Source organism: Egretta garzetta, unplaced genomic scaffold (genome assembly GCF_000687185.1).
Source record: "Egretta garzetta isolate BGI_Z169 unplaced genomic scaffold, ASM68718v1 scaffold45, whole genome shotgun sequence".
Classification (NCBI taxonomy): Eukaryota; Metazoa; Chordata; class Aves; order Pelecaniformes; family Ardeidae; genus Egretta; species Egretta garzetta.
In genome coordinates, this window is record NW_009260028.1 from 9,272,724 (window position 1) to 9,294,267 (window position 21,544).

At 39.4% G+C, this 21,544-nt stretch overlaps 1 protein-coding gene across 1 annotated transcript in view; it reads left to right on the forward strand.

Annotated features, from left to right (window-relative positions):
* CHAF1B (chromatin assembly factor 1 subunit B) overlaps positions 1 to 18,308 on the forward strand; it is an 18,581-nt gene extending 273 nt beyond the window's left edge. Inside the window, exons 2-13 of the mRNA XM_009640986.2 lie at positions 3,653 to 3,785; positions 4,527 to 4,644; positions 6,069 to 6,172; positions 8,325 to 8,421; positions 10,111 to 10,195; positions 11,191 to 11,284; positions 11,911 to 11,980; positions 12,068 to 12,159; positions 13,705 to 13,867; positions 15,028 to 15,450; positions 16,949 to 17,040; positions 17,534 to 18,308. Of these exons, the coding sequence (XP_009639281.1) occupies positions 3,653 to 3,785; positions 4,527 to 4,644; positions 6,069 to 6,172; positions 8,325 to 8,421; positions 10,111 to 10,195; positions 11,191 to 11,284; positions 11,911 to 11,980; positions 12,068 to 12,159; positions 13,705 to 13,867; positions 15,028 to 15,450; positions 16,949 to 17,040; positions 17,534 to 17,655 (1,593 nt within the window). The 3' untranslated portion in view covers positions 17,656 to 18,308. The remainder of the gene's footprint in view (positions 1 to 3,652; positions 3,786 to 4,526; positions 4,645 to 6,068; positions 6,173 to 8,324; positions 8,422 to 10,110; positions 10,196 to 11,190; positions 11,285 to 11,910; positions 11,981 to 12,067; positions 12,160 to 13,704; positions 13,868 to 15,027; positions 15,451 to 16,948; positions 17,041 to 17,533) is intronic.
* The last annotated feature ends 3,236 nt before the right edge of the window (positions 18,309 to 21,544 follow it).

Genomic DNA, 21,544 nt, shown 5'->3' on the forward strand with positions numbered 1-21,544 from the left:
AAAGAGTGTGAGATTGTACAGCTACATACAGAATGCCTGTTGCCCTTGTGTACTGTCCCTGAGTTCTGCAGCTGAGTGTTGAACTGTTATTTTTAGAAAATAACCTGCGTTGACTGCTGGGTGATATTCCTGAGTAGTAACTGCTAATTTAGGGCGCAGTCTTGTGGGTTAATGAGAAACAACTGGTTTTAATTTCTTCGTGTTTATCAAAGTTGAATTTTGTCTGCCATTTTTTAAGTAGTCACTCAGCAGTATGAGATCTTTCTACAGCCCTTTTCGCTCAGCTTCACGTGCAACTCTTCTACGTAATTTTGCATTGGTGTTAGCAAACTTTGTTAATCGGTTGCTTGTCCTTTGGAGAATCACTGTTGAAAATGTTGAATAGCACAAGCCCCAAAAGATGTGGCTGTAAGATTCACCTTTGCAAAATCAGGCAATTGTTTACTGTCTTCCAGATTCTTAATGCACGTGAGGACTGTCCCCACTGTTCACTGATCTCTAGGTTTCTCTGAAAGCTTTAGCCCTAGTTGAAAAGCTATGGGAAACCAAGTGCACTGGGTGAACCACATTCTTTTTGTCTGCATGTTAGTCAACTCTTTAAAATTGGTGGATGAGTGAGGCACAATTTCCTTTGCAGAGAAATACATTCACTCAATTTTTTAATTTATTTTTCTTTTAACGGCTTCTCTGTGTGGAAGGTAGACATAGAGGTCACAGGTTTTTGGGTCATCATTAGAGCACTTCTGAATAACTGACACATTTGCATCCCCTGTTTTTTGGAGCTGGGAATGAAACAGAGTAGGTTACCCATCACTGCTGGGCTGCTCTTGTCATGCTTGAGTTCCTGTAAGTCACTTTGGTATATGGGCCTGGTGATTTCCTGTACAAAATTGGGTTTGTTTGTTTGTTTACTAACATCTCTACCACTAACCTTTCAATTTGAGACAGTTCCTCAAACTCATCCTGCAATAAAAAAGGGTTCCAACCTAGGAGCCTCCCTGTGCTCCTTAGTAATGAGCTCCAAGGCAAAAAAATTATGTAGGTTTTCTGCTATGTGTGTATGTATCCGTCTGTCCGTTTATCTGTCTTTGCATGGTAATTTTACATTTTTATTACCTTTTGGGCCTGCTCATGTTCTGTCAGGCCTCCATCATGTGGCCTATTCGAAAAAGAAATAAAAAATATCATCATAAGGTCCCATTACATGTGGAATAGTCACAGACAAAAAATAAGGTTTTCTTTTGTGTTACTGCTGCATTTTCTTCTGAACAGGTAAAAGTTCTGTTTTAGCAGAGAATTTGAGTTATAAAAATCAGATCTATACGTACAATTTGGAATGCCTGGGTTGGATCCAGATTTGTTCCTCCGGACCCTCAATGCAGTATATTGTGAAATATGCCAGTATTTGTTAATTTATTTATTAGCAAATTTTTATGAATGGTAACTGCTATGATATGTACATTATTGGAATTCCTCTTTCTTTTGGAGATGATAAATGTCATTAAAAATGAGGGGTTTACTCCAGTAACTGCAGCCAAAACTTTTCCATTTGTCACTGGCAAATTAACTTCTCCACTGACAGTGTATGTGTTTCAGGGATTTTGGCTGTATATATAGGTTACCGAATACGTATTGAAGTAATATTTATAAATAATGCATGTTTTAGGGCCAGAAAATTTTCAAAGTGTTTTGGTGTAAAAGATGCTGTTACTACACCTTCTTTCGGAGGACCGCTGCATAAGGAGGAAAAGCTGGCAAAATTACAGAGGTCTTCTATTCAGGCTGCTTCGTTGTTTGATACATCCCTATCAAGGCCTGGTTGTTGGGGTTTATTGGTTTGGTTTTGGTTTTTTTCCAAGCTGAACTGCATGCAAGAGCAGATTATATGAAACAGCTAATGGGATTTAGCTATCTGTGGCCTTAGTCCCAGGATATAGGGACAGAACAGTGTTGCTCTTGTGGCTGAATTGCTTCTTAAGTAGAGCAGTAGGAGTGGTATCATTATGCCCTGCAAAATCGAGAACAAGTGGGATCGGGAATTCCTTAAGCCAGCATCGCTGGAAAAGTGTCCATATCATGCAGCTATCTTAATGCTGTGGTTATGATCAGTGGGGAACTGGAATAATTATAATTTGTGCTCAGATCATCTGTTTGAAACTGGTAAATCCATTGACCTCCAGGGCATACTGCAAAACTCTTCAACTTGCTGAGACTTCTAAAGAGGGTTAATACGTTGGTTTTTTTTCCTCCTGTAGTAATCTGGTTTGTTTTCAGACTATTTGTAGTTGATAGATTTGTTAATAAGATACTGTAATTCCATACCATTGAATCGTTGTATGTATCGCATCCCCTTGAAGCTAGAGGTTGTTGAATGAAGAGAGAATGATGTCATGTGTTTGGTTGGGTTTTTTTTTAATTTGTTGGAAATACTCAATAATACATTTCATCAGACTAAAAAAATGCTGCAATATAATTACTTTTTGTGCTGGCCTGACCTTGACTGGCCACCGGCTGCCCACCAAGTCTCTATCACTCCCCCTCCTCAACAGGATGGGGAGAAAGTACAATGGCAAAGGTCATGGGTCAAGATAAGGACAGGGACAAGGACTAATTACTGTCATGGGCAAAAGAGACTCAATTTAGGAAAATTAATTTAATTTAATTGCCAAATAACAGCTGAGTAGGATAGTGAGAAGTAAGAACAAAACTAAAAACAGCTTCCCCCCACCCCTCCCTTTGTCCCAGGCTCAACTTCACTTCTGAATTCTCTACCTCCTCCCCCACAGCAGCGCAGGGGGACGGGGAGTGGGGATTGGGGTCAGTTCATCACACGCTGTCTCTGCCGCTCCTTCCTCCTCAGGGGGAAGACTCCTCACCCTCTTCCCCTGCTCCAGCGTGGGGTCCCTCCCACAGCAGACAGTCCTCCATGAAATTCTCCAACCTGAGTCCTTCACATGGGTTGCGGTTTTTCACGAACTGCCCCAGTGTGGGTCCATCCTTTCCACGGGGCGCAGTCCTTCAGGAACAAACTGCTCCAGCATGGGTCCCCCACAGGGTCACAGTTCCTACCAGAAAACTTGTTCTTGCTGGGCTCCTCTTCACAGGGTGCAGCTCCTTCCAGGAGCCTGCTCCTCCCTGGGCTGCAGGGGCACAGCCTGCCTCACTGTGGGCTGCACCAGGGGCTGCAGGGGAGTCTCTGCTCCGGTGCCTGGAGCACCTCCTGCCCCTCCTTCTTCATTGCTCTTGGTGCCTGCAGGGCTGTTTAATTTTTCTTACTCTTCTCTCACAGCTGCTGTGCAGTGGTTTTTACCCTTGTCTTAAATATTTTATCCCCGAGGCACCAGTGGCAGGACAGTCTTGGAGCCAATTGGAACTGGCTCTGTCCAGCATGGGCGCAGCTCTTGGTATCTTCTGACAGAAACCACCCCCGAAAACTTCCCCCTGCCCACCTATCAAAACGCTGCCACATAAACCCAGTACATGGCTGTAGCTTGTAGAGGGAAAATTTGTGGTGCCACTGCAGCTTTAGCTCTGAAAGTTTCAGATAATAAGTTCAGAATGACTGCCTAAGAAGTAAATTGTGGATTACTGAAGTGGTACATATATTTTACATCTTGTTCCTGAAAACTGACTGTAATGCTTTTGTAACTAGATATGGAAAGTAGAAAAAGGACCAGATGGAAAAGCAATTGTGGAATTCTTGTCCAACCTCGCCCGCCATACCAAAGCAGTAAATGTTGTGCGCTTCTCTCCAAGTGGTGAGATCCTAGCATCTGGAGGGGATGGTGAGTCATAATGCGTAATAAAGCTAATATGAAGAAGTTATGTTTATGTGTCTGGTGAGTGAAAGGGAAAAAAACTCAAACCCAATACAGGAACTTGTTCATACCCCTCTAACACCTCCAGCTTTAGACTTGCATATGCCATCCGATTATAATTAGTAAATGCATGTCATGCAGTCCCTAAGTAGCTTCTTCTCACTGGCTGTGGATCTGAGAGGCTCTGCTTTCCAAATATAATGTAATTACTATCCCCATTGCCCTGATGGGGAGGTTGAATGGATTACCTAGTGTCATATACTGGGAAACTGTGGCAGAACTTGTAAATTTAGGCTTGTCTGTCCAGGACTGTGTGGGTTCTTCAGTCACAGTAAGCACAGCATTAGGTAAGTATGTGCTCTCTAAGACAGAGCCGAGTGTTACCTGTCTTAGTGGAAGATTTTTTCAAAAATGCAGAACCGTATCCAGCTCTAATCAAAAGCAGATTGAAAGCCTAGCAGTTAGCTCTCACCTTACACCTGGAAATCTTAATCTTTTTTCATTAGATAAATAATAAAAAATACATTGATTAAAATCAGTAGCTCATGCTGGAAGCTAAAGCAGTCTAGCACCTACTCTTCCCCACCACAAAATATGAACCGCTTTTCACGTGTCTTCTGTGAGATAATTGTAATGTTGAACTAAGTGTAGTGCATTAATGAAACAGTGAGTGAGAAAGAAAGAAGCTTCATATGATTTCTCCTACAGATGCTATTATCTTACTGTGGAAGCTGAACGATAGCAAAGAACTGGAACCACTAGTTTTTCAGGATGAAGATGAAGCTCAGCTCAACAAGGAGAACTGGACAGTTGTTAAAACTTTAAGGTAGCTTAATATTTTATGACTGTGTTTTCTATTCATGTTTTTGATTCCCCAGTAGCTTTTATCATGTGGTACAGTCTTCTGTTCAGTCAATGTTGAATTTCAGTGCTGTCTAAAATTTTCTTGCTCTAATATTCATCCTTTTATTGTCTTTTAACACTTTTTTTTTTATAAAAAGTGCCAACCTGTGTCTTCTGTTAAGGCAGAAGATTTGGCATTTATGTGACATAAGTGACGTGCTCTGAAATTGGATCCTGAGATTTGCAGTTGCCTAAAGTTTAGCACAGAGATAAATAAAGTAAATGTAAAGTTTTATTTACTAGCTTTATAGTGGAAATTTTATCACTATTAAAGCAGAAAGCATCAGTATATTAAATGATTCATGCAATTTTGACTAAGACTACTTAAGACTAAGCCTTGGCAAAGCCATCAAACCACTACTGGCATTTGGACTACAACAGTGTTCTGGTCTCACTCTCAGCTGAAGGCTGGAAGAAATTAGCAGTTAAGGACTCTGAAATGCATTTTGGATGAGCAATATGTATAGCTCTGCCTTGCTTTCTGTGTATTATCTGTTAAAAGTTTTGGTCTCTATCTGTCTATACTGATAAAATCATTAAGCATTTGCACTTGTTTACAAGAAAGAACTAATTCTGCTATCCATAACTGGTACATTCCTTGCAACTGTTGAGGCTTATGTGAGAACAGTTTCAGAAGTTCTAGTGGGGTTGCATGAAGCACCAGATGATCCTTTAGGAACATTAGAGTTAATCTCTCAAGGCAAGCAAACAAACCAACCCAATTCCCTTCCCTAAACTTGGTGTCGCAAATCTTCATTATTAAAGTTACCACACTGCATGATAAGTCTTCAAACTACAAGCAATACAAATTGTTTTTGATGGAGCCCTTCTAGGTGGTTTGAATATCTTGCATTGTTTGTTCAACTATATCTAAATCAGCATTAATTTTCTGTTTCATGTGCTCCCGCTGAGTGTGCATGTTTGTTTACTGCTTTTATCAAACCCATAAATATGCAGGAAATTTTTCTTGAATAGTGACACTTCCTAATTATTTTGGCGTAGTGTTTTATTTTCTGTTTGTACAAATCCTAGAAACTTTCATTTGTAGAACTCTGGGTACAAATTCATAAATTATTTGAAATGCAGTGTTTTCATTGTCTATGAAAAAATGGTTGAAAAGGGAGGCTTATTTTGAGTAGAAATAGGCTGTGCTATTTTAAAATGTTCTACTGCCTTCTGAATTTGGGAGGTTTTTTAAAAGCTGAAAGTCATATTGTTCATTTCACTTCAAAGATAATTTATTTGCCTCTGATTTATTTTTTTTAACCTAAAAATGTACAATACTCATTTTATATGTAGCTGTTAATTTTTAAATTAATAAATGGTTTCTTCTCTTCTGGCTTCTAGAGGCCACTTAGAAGATGTGTATGATATTTGTTGGACCTCAGATGGAAATTACATGGCATCTGCTTCTGTAGATAATACAGCTATAATGTGGGATGTCAATAAAGGTAAATGCTACATTTATCACTTGCGACGCCAGTCCTGATAGAAGTGTCTCATGGTATTTACCAAAAGAGTTGAAAACATCTCTTTTGTGAAAGAACAGTCCACTTAATTGCTAGACTTCTGGGATTGTGAGGTGGATAGCCCAGCTGTGAGACCAGCAAAATTTGCACATAAGTAACCTCTTCACCTTGGAGTATTCAGGAAGTACACTTCACCCAATGTTTTTTCCCCCCCCAAACTCCTACACAAGCAGCTTGTATATTACTTACTCCACCCCACACCCCAATGAGCAAACAAAACTTGACTGGTATCAGGTAACTACCTACCTATGTAAAAAATGGGAAGTGATTATAGTATGCAGGCTCTGATTTGCAAGGTGTGACCTTTTTTTTTTTTTTAGTCTCCATTCAGCAAAACACACTTCTGTTCATGCTCAGCCCACTGCAGTGGGATTGCTTGTATCCTCCAAAGAAGGCCCGTCTGTAGAAGCTCTGGTAGGAACCAGCTAGGTTAGATTCCTTTACAACGGCTTAATGTTTTCTTATTAGCAGTGTAATCATTACTTTTAATTTAATGTGGAAATACATTTCTCTAAAGTTAACATTTTATCTCTCATTTCTAGTACTTACTGCTAATTAAGGAAAAGAAAGTAGAATCTAGGTTAATTTTTCAGTGCACACACACGTGAAAATACGAAATGTTCTGCTGCTGACATTTTTTGTGTTCATGGTTTGGGTGCTTAACGTCTCTCCCATCTAAACTGTCACATATACTCCTTTCCAGAAGTCTTTACCATAAATACATGAATGTTCAACTAAGAGTGTGTGTGCTCAGAGCATAAGTATGTGTAGGGGCATTGTGACCAAATGGCTCTTGCATCTTGGACTGCTTGTAACAACTTTAAAGGGGCATACCTATTAGACTTATTACTAAAAAAAAGCTGGATGGCCTCTTAAGCTGGTATGTTACTTACATATAATGTCTCCCATTCTCACAGCTTTCTTTTAGCATGCAATTAATGCCATGGAGGGCATTTTGTGTCTTCTAGGCAGAGACAACTACTAAGTTGGAAGAACAAAACTATTACTGGAGAACGTAGGTTTTGTGATTGAACTTGGAGGTACATTGAAGGAAAGAGTTTCAAGGATAGCTTCCAGTAATACCCAGGTTAAAAGATTGCATGGTTTTATAGGGTATGCTGGAAAAATACCATTGTGTGTTTGCTCTGTTCTTATACTCCCTCATCTGTTGTTGGCCACTGTCTGAGACAGACTACTGGAACAGAAGGACTTTTGGTATTACGCAGCATGGCCTCAAAACTGTTTGTGTAATCTTTTTGAAGAGCTATTGTCTTTGAAACTTGTCAGCTTATAGTATTTCTTTGCAAAAAAAGTAATGCTATACTAATAGACGAAAACCCTCTGTCCCTAGTATTCGAAACAAAGTATTTAAGGAGATTATCTGTAACTTTACCTCATCACAGTGGTTTGCATCTGAGACATTCAACTGTGGAACATTGGTAGGCTCAGGGAGCTGATGTCTTTGAGAGATCTTCATGACAGAGTAAGCTGTGGAAAAATGTGAGTTAGCACTGCTGTAGGATTGTTTCTGAAAGTCTCCCATGTGTAAGTGTCACTCAGCATCTGTGTAGTGTTTTTTTCACTACCTGCTCAGCAGAGTAGGTGAGTTTGTACAACCCTAGATAGGAGAGCCTGGCTATATAGCCCTAGCTGAAAGTTATGTTTTAACGCTGGAATTTCTGGCTCAGTATTCAGCCAAATCCAGTTAGCTGTTGAACAGCTCGACTTGCCTGAAAAAATTTTTCTAAATCACAAAGGTTTTGAAATATTTCTGGTTTTGAAATATGCTCACGTTACCCGTTTAATGCCTAAGCCAACCTGCTTATCTGAGTTAGTTTGTAGGGAACAAGCCTTAAATTGGGACATCACAGTGTACTGTACTGTACTACAAATTACTGTACTGAAGAGTTTCGAAATAAAGCAACTATTTCTGATATTCTTATCAGGTACCATGAATTTAACAGTTTGTGTGTTTAAAAAATTATTTTGAAATGTTTTGTCTTGTATTTCTGAAATGAAGAAATGTTTTAAAACACATTTGAATTTAGAATCTGGAAACTGTTTGTAATTTCAGGACAGAAGGTTTCAATATTAAATGAACACAAGAGTTATGTCCAAGGAATAACCTGGGATCCTCTAGGCCAGTACATTGCAACTCTGAGTTGTGATAGGTGAGCTGTTGGTCTAAGTGTTTTGCCTTAGTCTTCTTTCTTACTTGAGGATGAATTAAAAGCAAGTCTATGGGATAAATGTGACTTTTCGTTTCATTCAGATTTCTTTGTGAGAAGGTTGATATGAAATTTAAATGATACTTTAGTTAATCTTCTGCTTGTGGTAAATTATTCCTGAAGTCTGAGTGTCCTCTCTAAGCAGCGAATAAGCTTATGTAAACTTGTGAAGAATTTTTTCTTCAGGAAATAAGTTTTCATTATGTTGGTCATTAGAGATACCAAATACATCTTAAGAGTGCGCTGCATTCTCTGGTTGTTAATGAACTAAGTTCATTGTTGTTGTTTTACAGAAAGAGATGAACAGGTTAAAAATCAGTTAAAATGTTTTTCCGTTGATATGTATCTTTTGCCCTCTTGCTCCCTCTATCGACAGCAGTTTTGTAAGTGATGTCATTGGGAAAGCAAAACACACACTTCATAAACTTGGCACTTGTTAGACCTTTGAGTTGAGCTTAAACTGTTTAGGGCATGTGTGCTGCTCTGAAGGGTTCGCAGCTGGCTAATAAATGTATGTCATCTGGCACCCGCTGAAAAGAAAATTGCTGTAATAGTGGAAAGGTAGTTTTGATTTAAGATTTGCAATAGGCTCAGAAGAATGGTAAGTTAATGGTGACTAGGTCATTATGAGCCTCTGCCTTGTGATAATCAGTTATGTGAGGTTTGTGTGCCTTTATTTAAATGAAAAGCAGTGAAACACAAGTAATAGAATGATGCACAAGTTTTTCTTGGAGTGAAGTTGCAAGCGAAGGCATCAACTAATCTGAAGAGGGGAAATCTCCCACTCCCTCAGGTTTCAGACACTTTTCTGCAAGGCTAGTGAACAGTATAGGCTCAGTGGGAGTCTAACAGGAGCCAGGCCAGTTGCCAGGACTGGGCACTCACCAGCCCAGGCTGGGGATACCTCTTCCCCCTTTTGGCAGGCCAACTTAGCTGTATGACACCTAGAGCCAGTAGTTCCACAATGGTTTCAAGCCATCTGCCACAGCCTCACCTTCTATTTTTTCTTCCTAGCTCTGTCCAGGTCTCTTTGTGGATCTGTTTCAGCACATTAAATCAGCAGAAAGCTGTCTGGGTTTTGTGTTACATTGGTTTTCTGCCAGCCTAACAAACCAATATAACTCAGTGAAGGTCAGAGGTGGCAGAAAGGAGGGGGTGGTAGGATGAGCAGTGGGGTTTGCTTAGGCTACCTGCTGTTTTAGTGAGATGAAGTCAAGGGAGTTCCAACGTTATCTACAGAGACATGCTTCAGTTTACATTTACTCCAAAGGAAACTGAAGCATAGAGTTGTAGCTAATTGTCTTTGAGGTGAGTTCCCACTCCGCGGGAACATAATGGCTACTACCCCACAGGTAGGAACAGCGTGGCCGTTCACTGTCTGCTAATTCCCTCATTCCTCCACAAATGCGTATGCTCTTACTTCACAAACCTTACTGAGTCAAGTAATTGCCAGTGATTCTTTGGTTATTTAGCCATCAAAACATGTCCACGTGGTTGTGTCTCGTGAACAGAGTTATAGTTACTGTGTGATTATCATTTATATTTGGCAGTCCTGACTGAGAAGTGAGGTGCTGTGTGAAACTTGGGGTGAAAGGAAGTTGTTCATAGCTAACTGTGCTCTCTGCTATGTAGGGTCCTGCGGGTATACAACACGCAAACCAAGCGTGTAGCATTCAATGTTACCAAGATGCCATCTGGATCAGGAGCTGAAGGAGAGGTACGTTGTTCTGCTGCTAATGGTACTGGAGAATGTGCCAGGTGCTGTTTTATATGAGTTGTTCTGTTCTGTGAAACTGAAGGGGCAAATATTTTCCGTTCAAGTAATCCTTGTATCAGATATTTTTGTCTCTATCTCACGTTTGCATTTTGTAAACAGAGACCGCTTCAGGCTTCCTCAAACATTACAGAAATGACTAAGAAATAACACTTGCAAGTTCAGCTGATTAAAGTAGTAACACAGTGTCTTTGGTTGTAAATGTTAAAAATAGTGTGGAAAAAATAGTATGCTTAGTGAATTCTTAATAGGAAAAACTTCAAACACTACTGTCAGTAGCTGTAAGTTTATTAACGGACAATACATAGCAATAATATTTTAAAGTTAGCAGCCTGAAATTTTCAAAAAGGTAGTCTGATTTTTAGGAAAAATATGAATTAGTGAAAATTTAGGCCATTTTCTCTAATCCTAAGAGGGAAAACAAAGAGCTTTTTTCTGCCATAGAGTTCTAAGTGGTAGTAAAATAACACCTCCAAGCTGGCTACAACCTTTTTCATTCCTTCTGTTCCTTTTCTTTTTTTTGTGAAACCATTTGTAACAGTTTTATACACACTAAAGAACAGGCCTGAGAGCAAGCCTTTTGCTATTCTAGAAGTTCTCTTTAAACCTCTAATACTAGATTTAAAATTAACTGCCTAAGGAGCAGGCTTTTATGTTGACTTTTAAATAAAATTCTCCAAGTTGTTACCATTTTTTAATTACTGGTCTAATGTGGCCACTCTTGGAGTGTTTTGATTAGTAGCTGAAGAGGGATCAAGGACTATTTTTAGCTGTGATGAATTTATAGCACAGCAGAAAGTGAGTTTGAAGGAGCTGTGGTTTTTAAAACATTTTAAAAGTTCAATCAGGTTGGTTTGTACAACTGGATGGTTTTTCTCACTTGAATTCCAGCTGACACGTTCATGGCACTTTACACAATCATATTTTCAATGTTACAGGCTAGGAGCTATCGGATGTTTTATGATGACAGCATGAAGTCATTTTTCCGCAGGCTCAGTTTTACTCCTGATGGCTCCTATTTACTCACTCCAGGTATGTAAGAACATGTACTTTAACTTATGTTGTATCTGGTACACTCAAGTTTGAATGTGCATCAAGATTGCTTTCAAACTGCTAGGGGATGCTTATTTATCTTAATTGTGCTACTCCTCATTCTTCCTGTTGAAGAAAATAGAGACTCCACAATACTCTTCCACTAGCAGTCCAGAACATTGATTTTCCCCTGTGATAAAAATCATATTTATGGCATTTTTCTGAACTGAAACATGTGAATTGCAACAATACAGCTCTGTTAAAATAGAAATGGAGAATAATAAGTGGTTTCTTTTGACTGGTCTCTCTTTGTATCCCTTCTTAAGAACATTCTGCAGTCATAGTAAAAATAACATTGCAAGGAGGGGATCAGTTTGCCCGTATAAGCACTGCTTTTATAGATGTCTGGCAACATCAAAAAGAAGCTTTGAGGGGGAAGTATATAAGGGAAACAAAAACAGCACTAAATAAATATTTGGGATGCCTTTTTAACTTGTGTTCAGGTTGCACAGCTCTTGCCCAGCTGACAAGCCTAATTCCTGAGAAGTAGAATGTTTATGGACATAAAGTGAGTACTCAGTACCTTTTTGAGTTGATGAGTAATGCTTTAACCTTTATTTTTGCAGCTGGCTGTGTTGAATCAGGAGAAAATGTAACAAACACCACGTATGTTTTCTCCAGAAACAATCTTAAAAGGTAAAGTTTAAGAAGATGAAAATATCTTTTTATTAAAAAAAAAAATTAAAAAATGCTGTTTTCTGAAATACTGATTCTTTATAAAAGGCCCGTGGGTCACCTGCCGTGTCCTGGAAAGGCAACTCTTGCTGTTCGCTGCTGCCCAGTCTACTTTGAGTTGAGGCGAGCATTTAATAAAGGTACTGTAAGTCCTTCAGGGAGTATGATTTTACAGCAAATATGTGAAAAGGCCAGTGTGACTGTTTACAGTTTTGTGCCCTAGCCTTTTAACATTCCATTAGGGTAGTGTTGTACCACATGTTAGAAGCTGTTTCCTGTTTCTAAGACCCTGAATTCACCTAAAGTATCTTGTGAGTAGCTTTTGATACAGTGGATAAATGTTCTTACTTGGCCTCTTAGGCTACAGAAACACTGTTTAATATTTTTCTTTAACTTCTAACCATTTTGTGTGAGTAAAAGCAAATATCTTGGCTTAGCACTAAACGAGCGACCCTGTGAAATATTTTCTGTTAGTCTCAGTTACCCACATCACAGAAGCACCAGAGCGTTGGTGTCGTTTGCAACAACCATTGCTGTTTATTCAAGGAAGCCAAACCTGAAGCAGTGCTGGTGTTACTGGCCAGAACAGGAGTTCTGAGGTGGGGAAAGGATTCTATGAAGTTGCATGAGAACTTACCTGGAGATTGAAATCCAGCCTTATTGTCAGCCCAGTGGATCCAGGAGTGTTTTATATTTTAACAAGACCGGTCTTACTCTGGTGAAAAGGCTGAGCTTTGCTCCTTTCTTTAGAGGGTAAATTTGTAATATTCCTTACAGGACTTAGAGATTAGCTGTTGTTGTGTTCTGTACTTTCATCATAATCTTTAGATCCATTGCAGTGGTGCATTGCAAGGTAAGGAGACGAGCATGTGCTGTTTGTCTCTGTAGCTCCTCTAAACGGAATGTGTAGCTTCTGCAACATACACTCAGAAAAGTGAAAATATGTGGTAGTCTAAAAGTCTATAGATGTGAGCACCTTACGTTATGTTAATGTTAACGGCCTGTCTGTTTCAGTGCGTAGCTTCCATAATCATTGTAGAGCTGAATGGGAGCTCTATATACTAGGAATTTCTGAAAGCAACTAGCTAGCACTCAGTTCCCAGTGGAAGTTGGAATAATCTGCCCTTACAAAGAACTAATGTTGCAGTGATAAGACTAGCTAGGAGTTGAACCCAAGATAACACAAACAGAGCTAAATCCGTTGTGTTGACTGAGTCATACAGAATATAATGCGGTGGTATAAACTTGTTGTGACATTGATTTACACTTTATCCTAAGGTGTGTTTGTTTGGACTTTTATACTAAAGTGCATGCAAATATGTTGAAAAATTTCAGGTGGAAAATACATGGCAAACTTTACAAAACAAAATAATAGCAATCCAGATGGACAAAACTTCTGCCAATTTCTCTGTCTTAAGCTAAAACAATAGAGGGCAAGCTTCAAGCAACAGAAATGTTAGTGCTTGACTTAAACTTTACAATTTTATCTTGATACTGATTAATAATGAAATCTTTATTTAATAGATTCATGTCTGAGCTAGTGCAGTTACTACCTTGCAATGAATATAAGAGAGAATTCTCAATGTGCTAATTTCTTTGCATTGATTCATGTCTGAGCTAGTACAGTTACTACCTTGCAATGAATATGAGAGAATTCTCAATGTGCTAATTTCTTTGCATTCTAGATGAAATCAGTCAGAAATCAGCTCCTGCTCTGTTTAATCTGCCCTATCGATTGGTGTTTGCTGTTGCTTCAGAAGATTCTGTGCTGTTTTATGATACTGAGCAGTCCTTCCCCTTTGGTTATGTTTCTAACATACATTATCACACCCTGAGTGACATTTCATGGTAGGTAATTATTATATTGTTAAGATTTATTGTGATGGAAATGTCATTTTTACACGTTGAAGCTCTGCATGCCTTGTGTCTTGCTTTATTTTTATGTTTCATTTATGACACTCATGTGCTCACTGTCATCACAGTGTCTGAACAGTAAGCTGCCCCTTTTTTGCCCTATAAGCTAGAGAATTATGCATCTTTTATCAGTTGGTAAACAAGATGCAAGCACCCTGAGGACAAACAGATGAAAATTTTTACGAAAGCTAATGTACTGGGTGCCCATGAAAAGCACTCATTGTTCAGGCAGTGTAACTAGTAATTAATGAAGATATTTGGAAGTTTTTAAAGTCTTCTCTCTGGCTTCAGGAGTCTGTATCCTGGCCTAATTCTGCTTTATCTGCACATTTCTGCTTAGTGATTCTTCATGTATGGGATGAAGTAATTTATTTGGCTTGATATGGGGAGTCAGCAGGGAGCTGCAAACTGAACCCAAGTCTTGAAATCAGGATACACCCCTCTGCTGGACAAGGCTTCTTCTCTCATGCCTTTCTAGCCCATATACCTAAGCTGAGGACCACATGGAGGCCTCTTTTTCAGAAGTTGTAATTGATGCTCAGACACTGCGAAACCCATTGTGTGCTGGGAGGAGGGGAGTGGAAGAAAGTAGAAAATCAAGTGAGTTTAATCAGTGATAGACATTACTTGGTGAAATGAGCATGGAGGGCCCATTCAGGTGAGCACCATGGTGATTCTGAGCATTGCCTCTACGTAGCACAGGGAGCACAGCCAAAGAGCTTGAACTGCTCTGTTGGTCTGAATGCGAGAGTTCAGCAACATTTCAGAAACTGTGGCTGAAGACTTGTGTACCTGCAATTGGACCATACTTGGTGCCAGCTCAAGTGCGTGCAGGTGCTGGCAGCAGCATATCACAGGTGTTCACAGACAGCACCAGGGAGATTAAATCTGACCTGTGAAGGCCAGAGTTGAAGGTCTTTTGTTCATTTGGATTGGATGTCTTTCACTTGACTGCAGTTTTATTTAAATGTATACGTGTACCTGGGGAAGGGAGGAGGAAAAGACAGGTACAGGATGTGTTATAGAAGAGGGTGTGAGGGTTGAAGAAAAGTTCTGACCTTTCCTCTTAACGGAAAAAAACAAATCACAAATAGGTCCAGCGATGGAGCCTTTCTTGCTATTTCTTCCACGGATGGATACTGTTCATTTGTTACCTTTGAGAAGGATGAACTGGGAATACCCTTGAAGGAGAAGCCACAGATAAATGTCAGGACTTCTGGTGCAACAGAGAAGAAAGTGAAGAAGAGCCAGTCGCACAAAGTCATTTCCCCAGGCTCTAGGCAGACAGAGGGGACTCCTCACAGCAGGGCCACTGATCCCAGCACTCCCACCCTCCAGCCTAGAACACCCACAGCTGCCGGTAGGGACTTGCCTTCCACACCTGTTAGCATAAAAAATGTTCCAGTCTCATCCTCAGACGAGAGGAAAATCAGCCAGCCAGCCAACCAGAGCACTAAAGTAAACCAGCCCAGGAGGATTACTCTCAACACTTTACAAGCATGGAGCAAGACGCCAAGGTGAGATTTATATTGCCATTTCCAGTCATAAACACAAAGGCCAAGACAAGCTGTGCTTGTGCTACTTTGAAAGGGTTGAGGTTTAAACATAAATTCCCAGTCCTGTGTCTTGGTGGTAGCTGTCTTGACATGGAACTTTTTGTTCCACTTCTACTGCAACTGAAAGGTCAAAATGTCTCCTGAATCGTAAATGTACAGCTTTTATATTTCTGTCTGAAATGTGACACAGTAGCAAAGTTAACCTGACCATTGCGCCTTGTCCATATGGCAGCAACAGGTGTCTGTCTTCAGGTCCCATTTTCTGTACAAAGATGGTACCTGAAGCCCTCAGCTGACAAGAGCTATTTAAAGACTCTTCTGACAAGGAATATTTCAAGAAGTAAAGAGTGCAAGTCTGGACAGGCCCTCAGTCTGCACAGTCGTGGGACTTAATGCATTGATTGAGGTTATTTTCTAAGGTGAAGATCTGGGTTTTTAGAAATTGTTTGTAGTGCATGTTATGATTGTCAAACAGCCTGCAATATAAGATCCTGAATTGGTGTGCAACAGTCAGGAGACAGCCACGCAATTAGAGATCTAGACCTTGTCAGCAAAACACATCTATTTTATGTTTAAAGGAGATTATTGTAATTTCTCATAGGAATGTTTTAATTAGTAGGTGGCTAGGGAGGAAGTGGTGAACGAGAAAGCAGGATAATGGATTTCGTCAACAGCTGCACAGAAAAATCTTGGAGATGATGGCTTTCTACACGCCATTCAGTTCATCTGTACTGGAACTAACAAGTGAAAGGGTTGCAGGTAGTTGAAAGTGACCTTTGCCTGGAGGGTGAGGTGGCTGATGGAGATAATTAATCTTTTTATTTTTGTAGAGAGAGAGAAACTATATTTAATCATATCAACTGATTATGCCATGAGTGTCATCTTGTAGTAGCATGCATGATGCTACTGGTAAGACTAGTTTTTTTAAGGTTCAATCCTCTGCTGCTTTTGTGCTTACTTTTTAAGTGCCATTCAGAAGAGATTTAGCAGAAGAAAATAGATTTACAGTAATTGTTAGTGGACCTCAGTGGGCAAAAGAATTCCCTAGAGTTTTATGAATCTAAAGTGTTAACATGGAAAGGACTAGGGAATAGTAAGCTCTTCCAGTGGAACTGGAAGCCTTACCAGGTGCCAAGAAACAGGATAAAATCCTTGTCTTTGCAGCCAGTCTTAATTTTAAAATATTTGACCAAGATACTGTGCTCTGAAAGTTAGTATCAAGCATTGTGCCACATATAACATATGCAAAAGTACTTTCTAATGGAAAAGATCACTAGTGGTATTTAAAGTACTTCTCAGAAATGCTCTATTCAATATATAACAAGAAGAAAAAATGCATAGTAAAATATACCTAAACTACACTTAAATTTAACTGATTCTATCTGAAGTAAATCTTTAAATAAAATATTTGTGGAAATGATGGCTTTAAAGCAATTGAACTGTTTCTGCTTTTTTAAAGGAGAATAAACTTGATTCCACTGAAGCCCGATACGCCAACCTCTGTGTGTACAGATACAGTTCCTATACCTCCTTCCTCAGAACAGGATCGTGGTAAGCTTTTGTGGCTCTTAATATCCAACAAAGTCTTTTGCCAATCATTTCTTTCCATGATGGACCTCTGTTATAGGCTTACAACACAAATCTAAACGTAGCTGCAGATTCTAAAGCATCTTCATTGTCTTGTGTTTGAAAGGTGCTTTTGACAATATGAAATGTGTTCTCACTGCAGTTGCTCTTGGGCAGCTGCTTATGTGTGCTTATATAGTGACAGTATGTCACTACAGGTTTTTATAGTAATGAGCATATTAGCTGACACTGAAACCAAGAAGAGTAAATTCACTTGGATGTAATGTCTTCCAGGTCCTACAGGTGAGTTTTAAAGACCCTCTTACTTTCAGCGCATCATTGTTTCAGATGCTGGACTCTTAAACCAGGGTTGTTCTTTTTTGGTGAGTGCTGAATTGTTTATGAATTCAGCAAACCAATTTACTTTCTTAATCTGGATTTACTTAGCTTAAATGATTTTCCTATCTGCCTGTTTCAGAGAGGCCATTACCATCTGATGACAGTCTTCAAAATCCTCCAGCATCGAAACGTCCTAGAACTGAGGAAATGTCTCTTTCTACATCTGCTGAAGATCAAATCAGCTGCGATGCAAACAAATAAAGGCTAAACTTTTAGTAGACCCTTCACAGTCTGAAGGCGATGCAGCCATATGTGAGAGTGCATTTCTTTTTGCAAATGTTAAAGCCTCAATACCTGGTTGAAGTACCATATGCATATTTAACTGCGCTGTGAAGAAAGAAGCTGGCAGTAGAAGACACAGGTTTCAGGAATGTAGCTTTGCAGAAGAGGAAATAGTTGGGAAATAACTTCTAAGTGCATTTCTATTTCCTGATGACAGCATTCTTCCAGAAATGCCACAGCTTAAGGAAATGGGGGAAATCTGGGTATTGAAAAGACATATAGTAACCTAAGAGTCTCCATCAAAAGTTGATGTTTATGAAGTATTACATCTTCCAGCAACCTGCCTGGCAAAAGAAAAGAATTTCTAAGGACTTGATCGTAACGATTTGATGTGGTTTAAGGTAAAAAAACCCAGACAGTTTCATTCAAGCATCTTGGATTATATGTTTAGCAGTGTGCAAACTAATTCATGCTCTCCAGTACATGTGGAGTGGAAGCTGATGTTCATACACTCTGAATGCAGCAGCATAAATTATGACTGATATGATTGAAACAGAAATTAGAACTCGTAACAGCAAGAAATAACAAAGCAGAAGTAAGAAACCTTCCGAAGACCTGTTGTAAGCATTAAACAGCAGAAGAAAGTTCTTAATTGTTTACTTTCTGTATTTTAAAAAAAATACAGACATGAGATTTTCCCGAGGCAGCAGGATTTGAGTGTATACATTAGAAGTTTCCTCCTTTTCTTTTTTCCAAATCTCAAATCCCTTAGCCAATAAAATATAAATCCAGTGTGTATTAAACTTCTAAAAGTTCATTTTTTTTAGCATTTAATACTTGCTATATAATTGAACTAAGACATACAGATTGAAAACAATGGGACCAAAATATTTGAAAATCACTATGCTCTGTTTTCTGTGCTGTGCAGACTTAGCCTCCAGAAGTAGAATGCTCAGCCACAGTACTTTGAGCTTGTCCACTGCATTTTCTTTAACATCATGTACTTGTTTTTAAAAAGCAAGATAATTCTTAAAATGTGGATAGTCATTCTAGCTGGTAATGGCATGTAGAAGTTTTAAACAGAATTTTCTCTTATGATTTAGCCTGTTCGTCTATCATTTGAAGTTCCACAGCACACAGGAGGGGAAAGCTGCAATTCAAATTAAAGCTCTTGGACTTCCATTCTTCCCTGAATTTGTTGGTTTTGAGGTGTGAAATTACTTAGTATTTGTTTTGTGTCTCTTTCTAAGAAAGTGAACTAATACTTCAGAAAAGAAGAAATACAAATGTTCCAGAAGTGATTCATAAAAATATCTTAAGGAGGAAATATTAAAAAATACCTGTGTCAGAGTGTTTTAAGCGAATGAAGTACATTGCCTACAATTCAATTCAATAGAAATGAATAAGCAAAGAGTTGTAGGAAACTGACTGTATCTTTGCTTTCAACCACTGAGATGAGAATGGAGGTTTGTTAGGCTTATCCAAACCTGGGTTTTCTTCTGTTGAGGAATATAAAGGCTTAATGACCAAGTAAAGCCACATCTAAAAGTCTTTTTCCCGGAAAAGTTTATAGAGATAGCTCTACAAACTTTAATTTAGGTATCTGAATTGATGGCTAAAGCAGATATGTATAACTAACATGTATTGCTGGACTTGCTATTTTATGTTTTGTCCAGTTTGAGTTACGAGAATACTGGTATTTCACCTTTCTGTGGGACAATGACCCACTTAGTTCAGTACTGCAGTATTTCGTTTTGTGCACTCCAAAGGATCATTTGAATTCAAACTTACACTTCCAGATACGAATTGCAAAGCTATACTGGTAGGTATTTTTAAATATCTCTTACACCACCACCACCACCACCCCCCTCCAGTGTATTTCAATGTAAACTACTCTTCCTGTTGAAAACGAGTAGGTTAGGTATGCTGTTTCAGTGTTATTGGCATATACCTGGTCTCTGTGGGGTTCAGATGCAATTAATGGCCAGGGTATTCATCTTTATTTCATACCATAACCATTCAGGTGACATCCACATTTATTTATATGGTTGTTTAGCTTATTTTCGCTCTGCCTTGCAATCTAATTGGAGCTGTAAGCCTAATGTGGCTTCCACTGCTTCCAGCTGGAGGTTATTTCCGCATCATGGTATCTGCCAGAATGCTCTACCTGCTATTTCACCTTCCCTAATAGGATTTTTTCCTTCCTTTACTTCTAGTTGTTTTTTGCCACTATAATTCGCTGTTCATTCTGTTACTTACTACTTTGTTGTCAAATTTATACAGCACTAGCTTTTTAACCTTTTTCTATAAATGGATGCCATCATTCGTATAATAAATTGCTATCTTTAACACTGTGACAGTCAGAACTGTAGAATACTGGATTTTGTGATCCCTGTTTTGGTCTCCAAGGGGCCATCCCCACATAACATTCATACTTAAGACACTGAAAACTGTTCTCACACTGTTTATAGAAAGTGGGTTCATCTTTTCTTCTCAGCCAGGCACTAGACTGCTCCAAGACAGAACGTGCCCAGTGCTATTTCTGCTCTTTACTGCTTCGTAAGGTGATGCATTGCATAGACAGAATTCTTTCAGGGTGCTCTTTAGTACAGGTTTGACTTAAGTGTTAGTTTTAATTGCCCAGCTGAAGTGTTTGTAGTTCAAACGGACCCTGAGTTCATATTCCAGCTGTGAATATGGTGCAGTTGTCATCCTCTTAAGTAACATTTTGCTCAGTGCCTTCTGTAAGGATCTTACCCACTCAAAGGACTATAACCCTGCTTGTATTATCTTGATGAGGTAGCGCTACAGTAAAATGCCCTATCTACATCTTTCGACCTCACAGCAGTAAGAAGAGGGAGCTGAACTTGAAGTAACTTCTGTAAGAGGCAGAAATTGCTGTTAACCTCGGGGAACCACAGAACTCTTCATTTGGGATGTCCAAGCCTTGTGCCCATTGACACATTTCGTAGCAGTTTTTTCAGTCCCCTGAAAAACCAAAAAAAGAGCACAGTCATGCAAAGTCATTTTTCCAGGCTGACAGAGGGGACTGGTCATGCTGGGGCCTTGGACCAGGTGACCTCTGGATGTCCCATCCAACCTCGCCCTGTTCTCTGATTCTGTGAATGCTGCCATTTCCAGTTTGGCATAGTTTGAATGAGCAAGCAATGTAACACTTAAGAAGTTACCAGTCCTGGGCAGTCACTGAGGTGTGTGGTCTCCGTGTGCTATTTCTTCCCATCTTCCTCAGAATCACATGGATTTTGCATAGGTGCATGAAGCATAATGAAAGGTGGGGAGTGAGCACATCTGCTATGGCTACCGCACAGATAAAATCTTCTGCATTGTCTGATAGTGTAAATATCGATGTGGGCTATGTCTCAGAGTTCAAGCTACAGGCAAGTGATGCTTTCCCTTTTTCAGACTGGTTTTCTTGCATGTCTTACGTGTACTTGCTTCTCTGTCTTGATAGTAGATCATTTAAAAGGTTGTCTTTGTGTCCCAATTCTGCATACTTTCTTATTTAAAGATACATATCTGTATGTATGTGTGATCATTTTTCCATGTCAGAAAAATAGTTCATTCGTTGCTTTAAAACACGTGCCTTTTTTGGTGAAGGGCTGAAAAAGCCCAGGCTGCAGAAGCACAAAGGGTGAGACTTCTGTGTAAAAACAGAGGGCAGAGTGACCGCCTGATGCCACTCTTACGGTGTTCCTCCTCCCTGGGGCTATGGGAGAAAATGCTATGGGCAGCAGGAAGGGGAAAGAAAACAGGAGTTTTATTTTTAAAAAAGTGTTTTAGGTGAATCTGTACAGCAAATATATGTTATCACCAGCTTTCAATTGTCTTGCCATGAATTCCCAAGTTG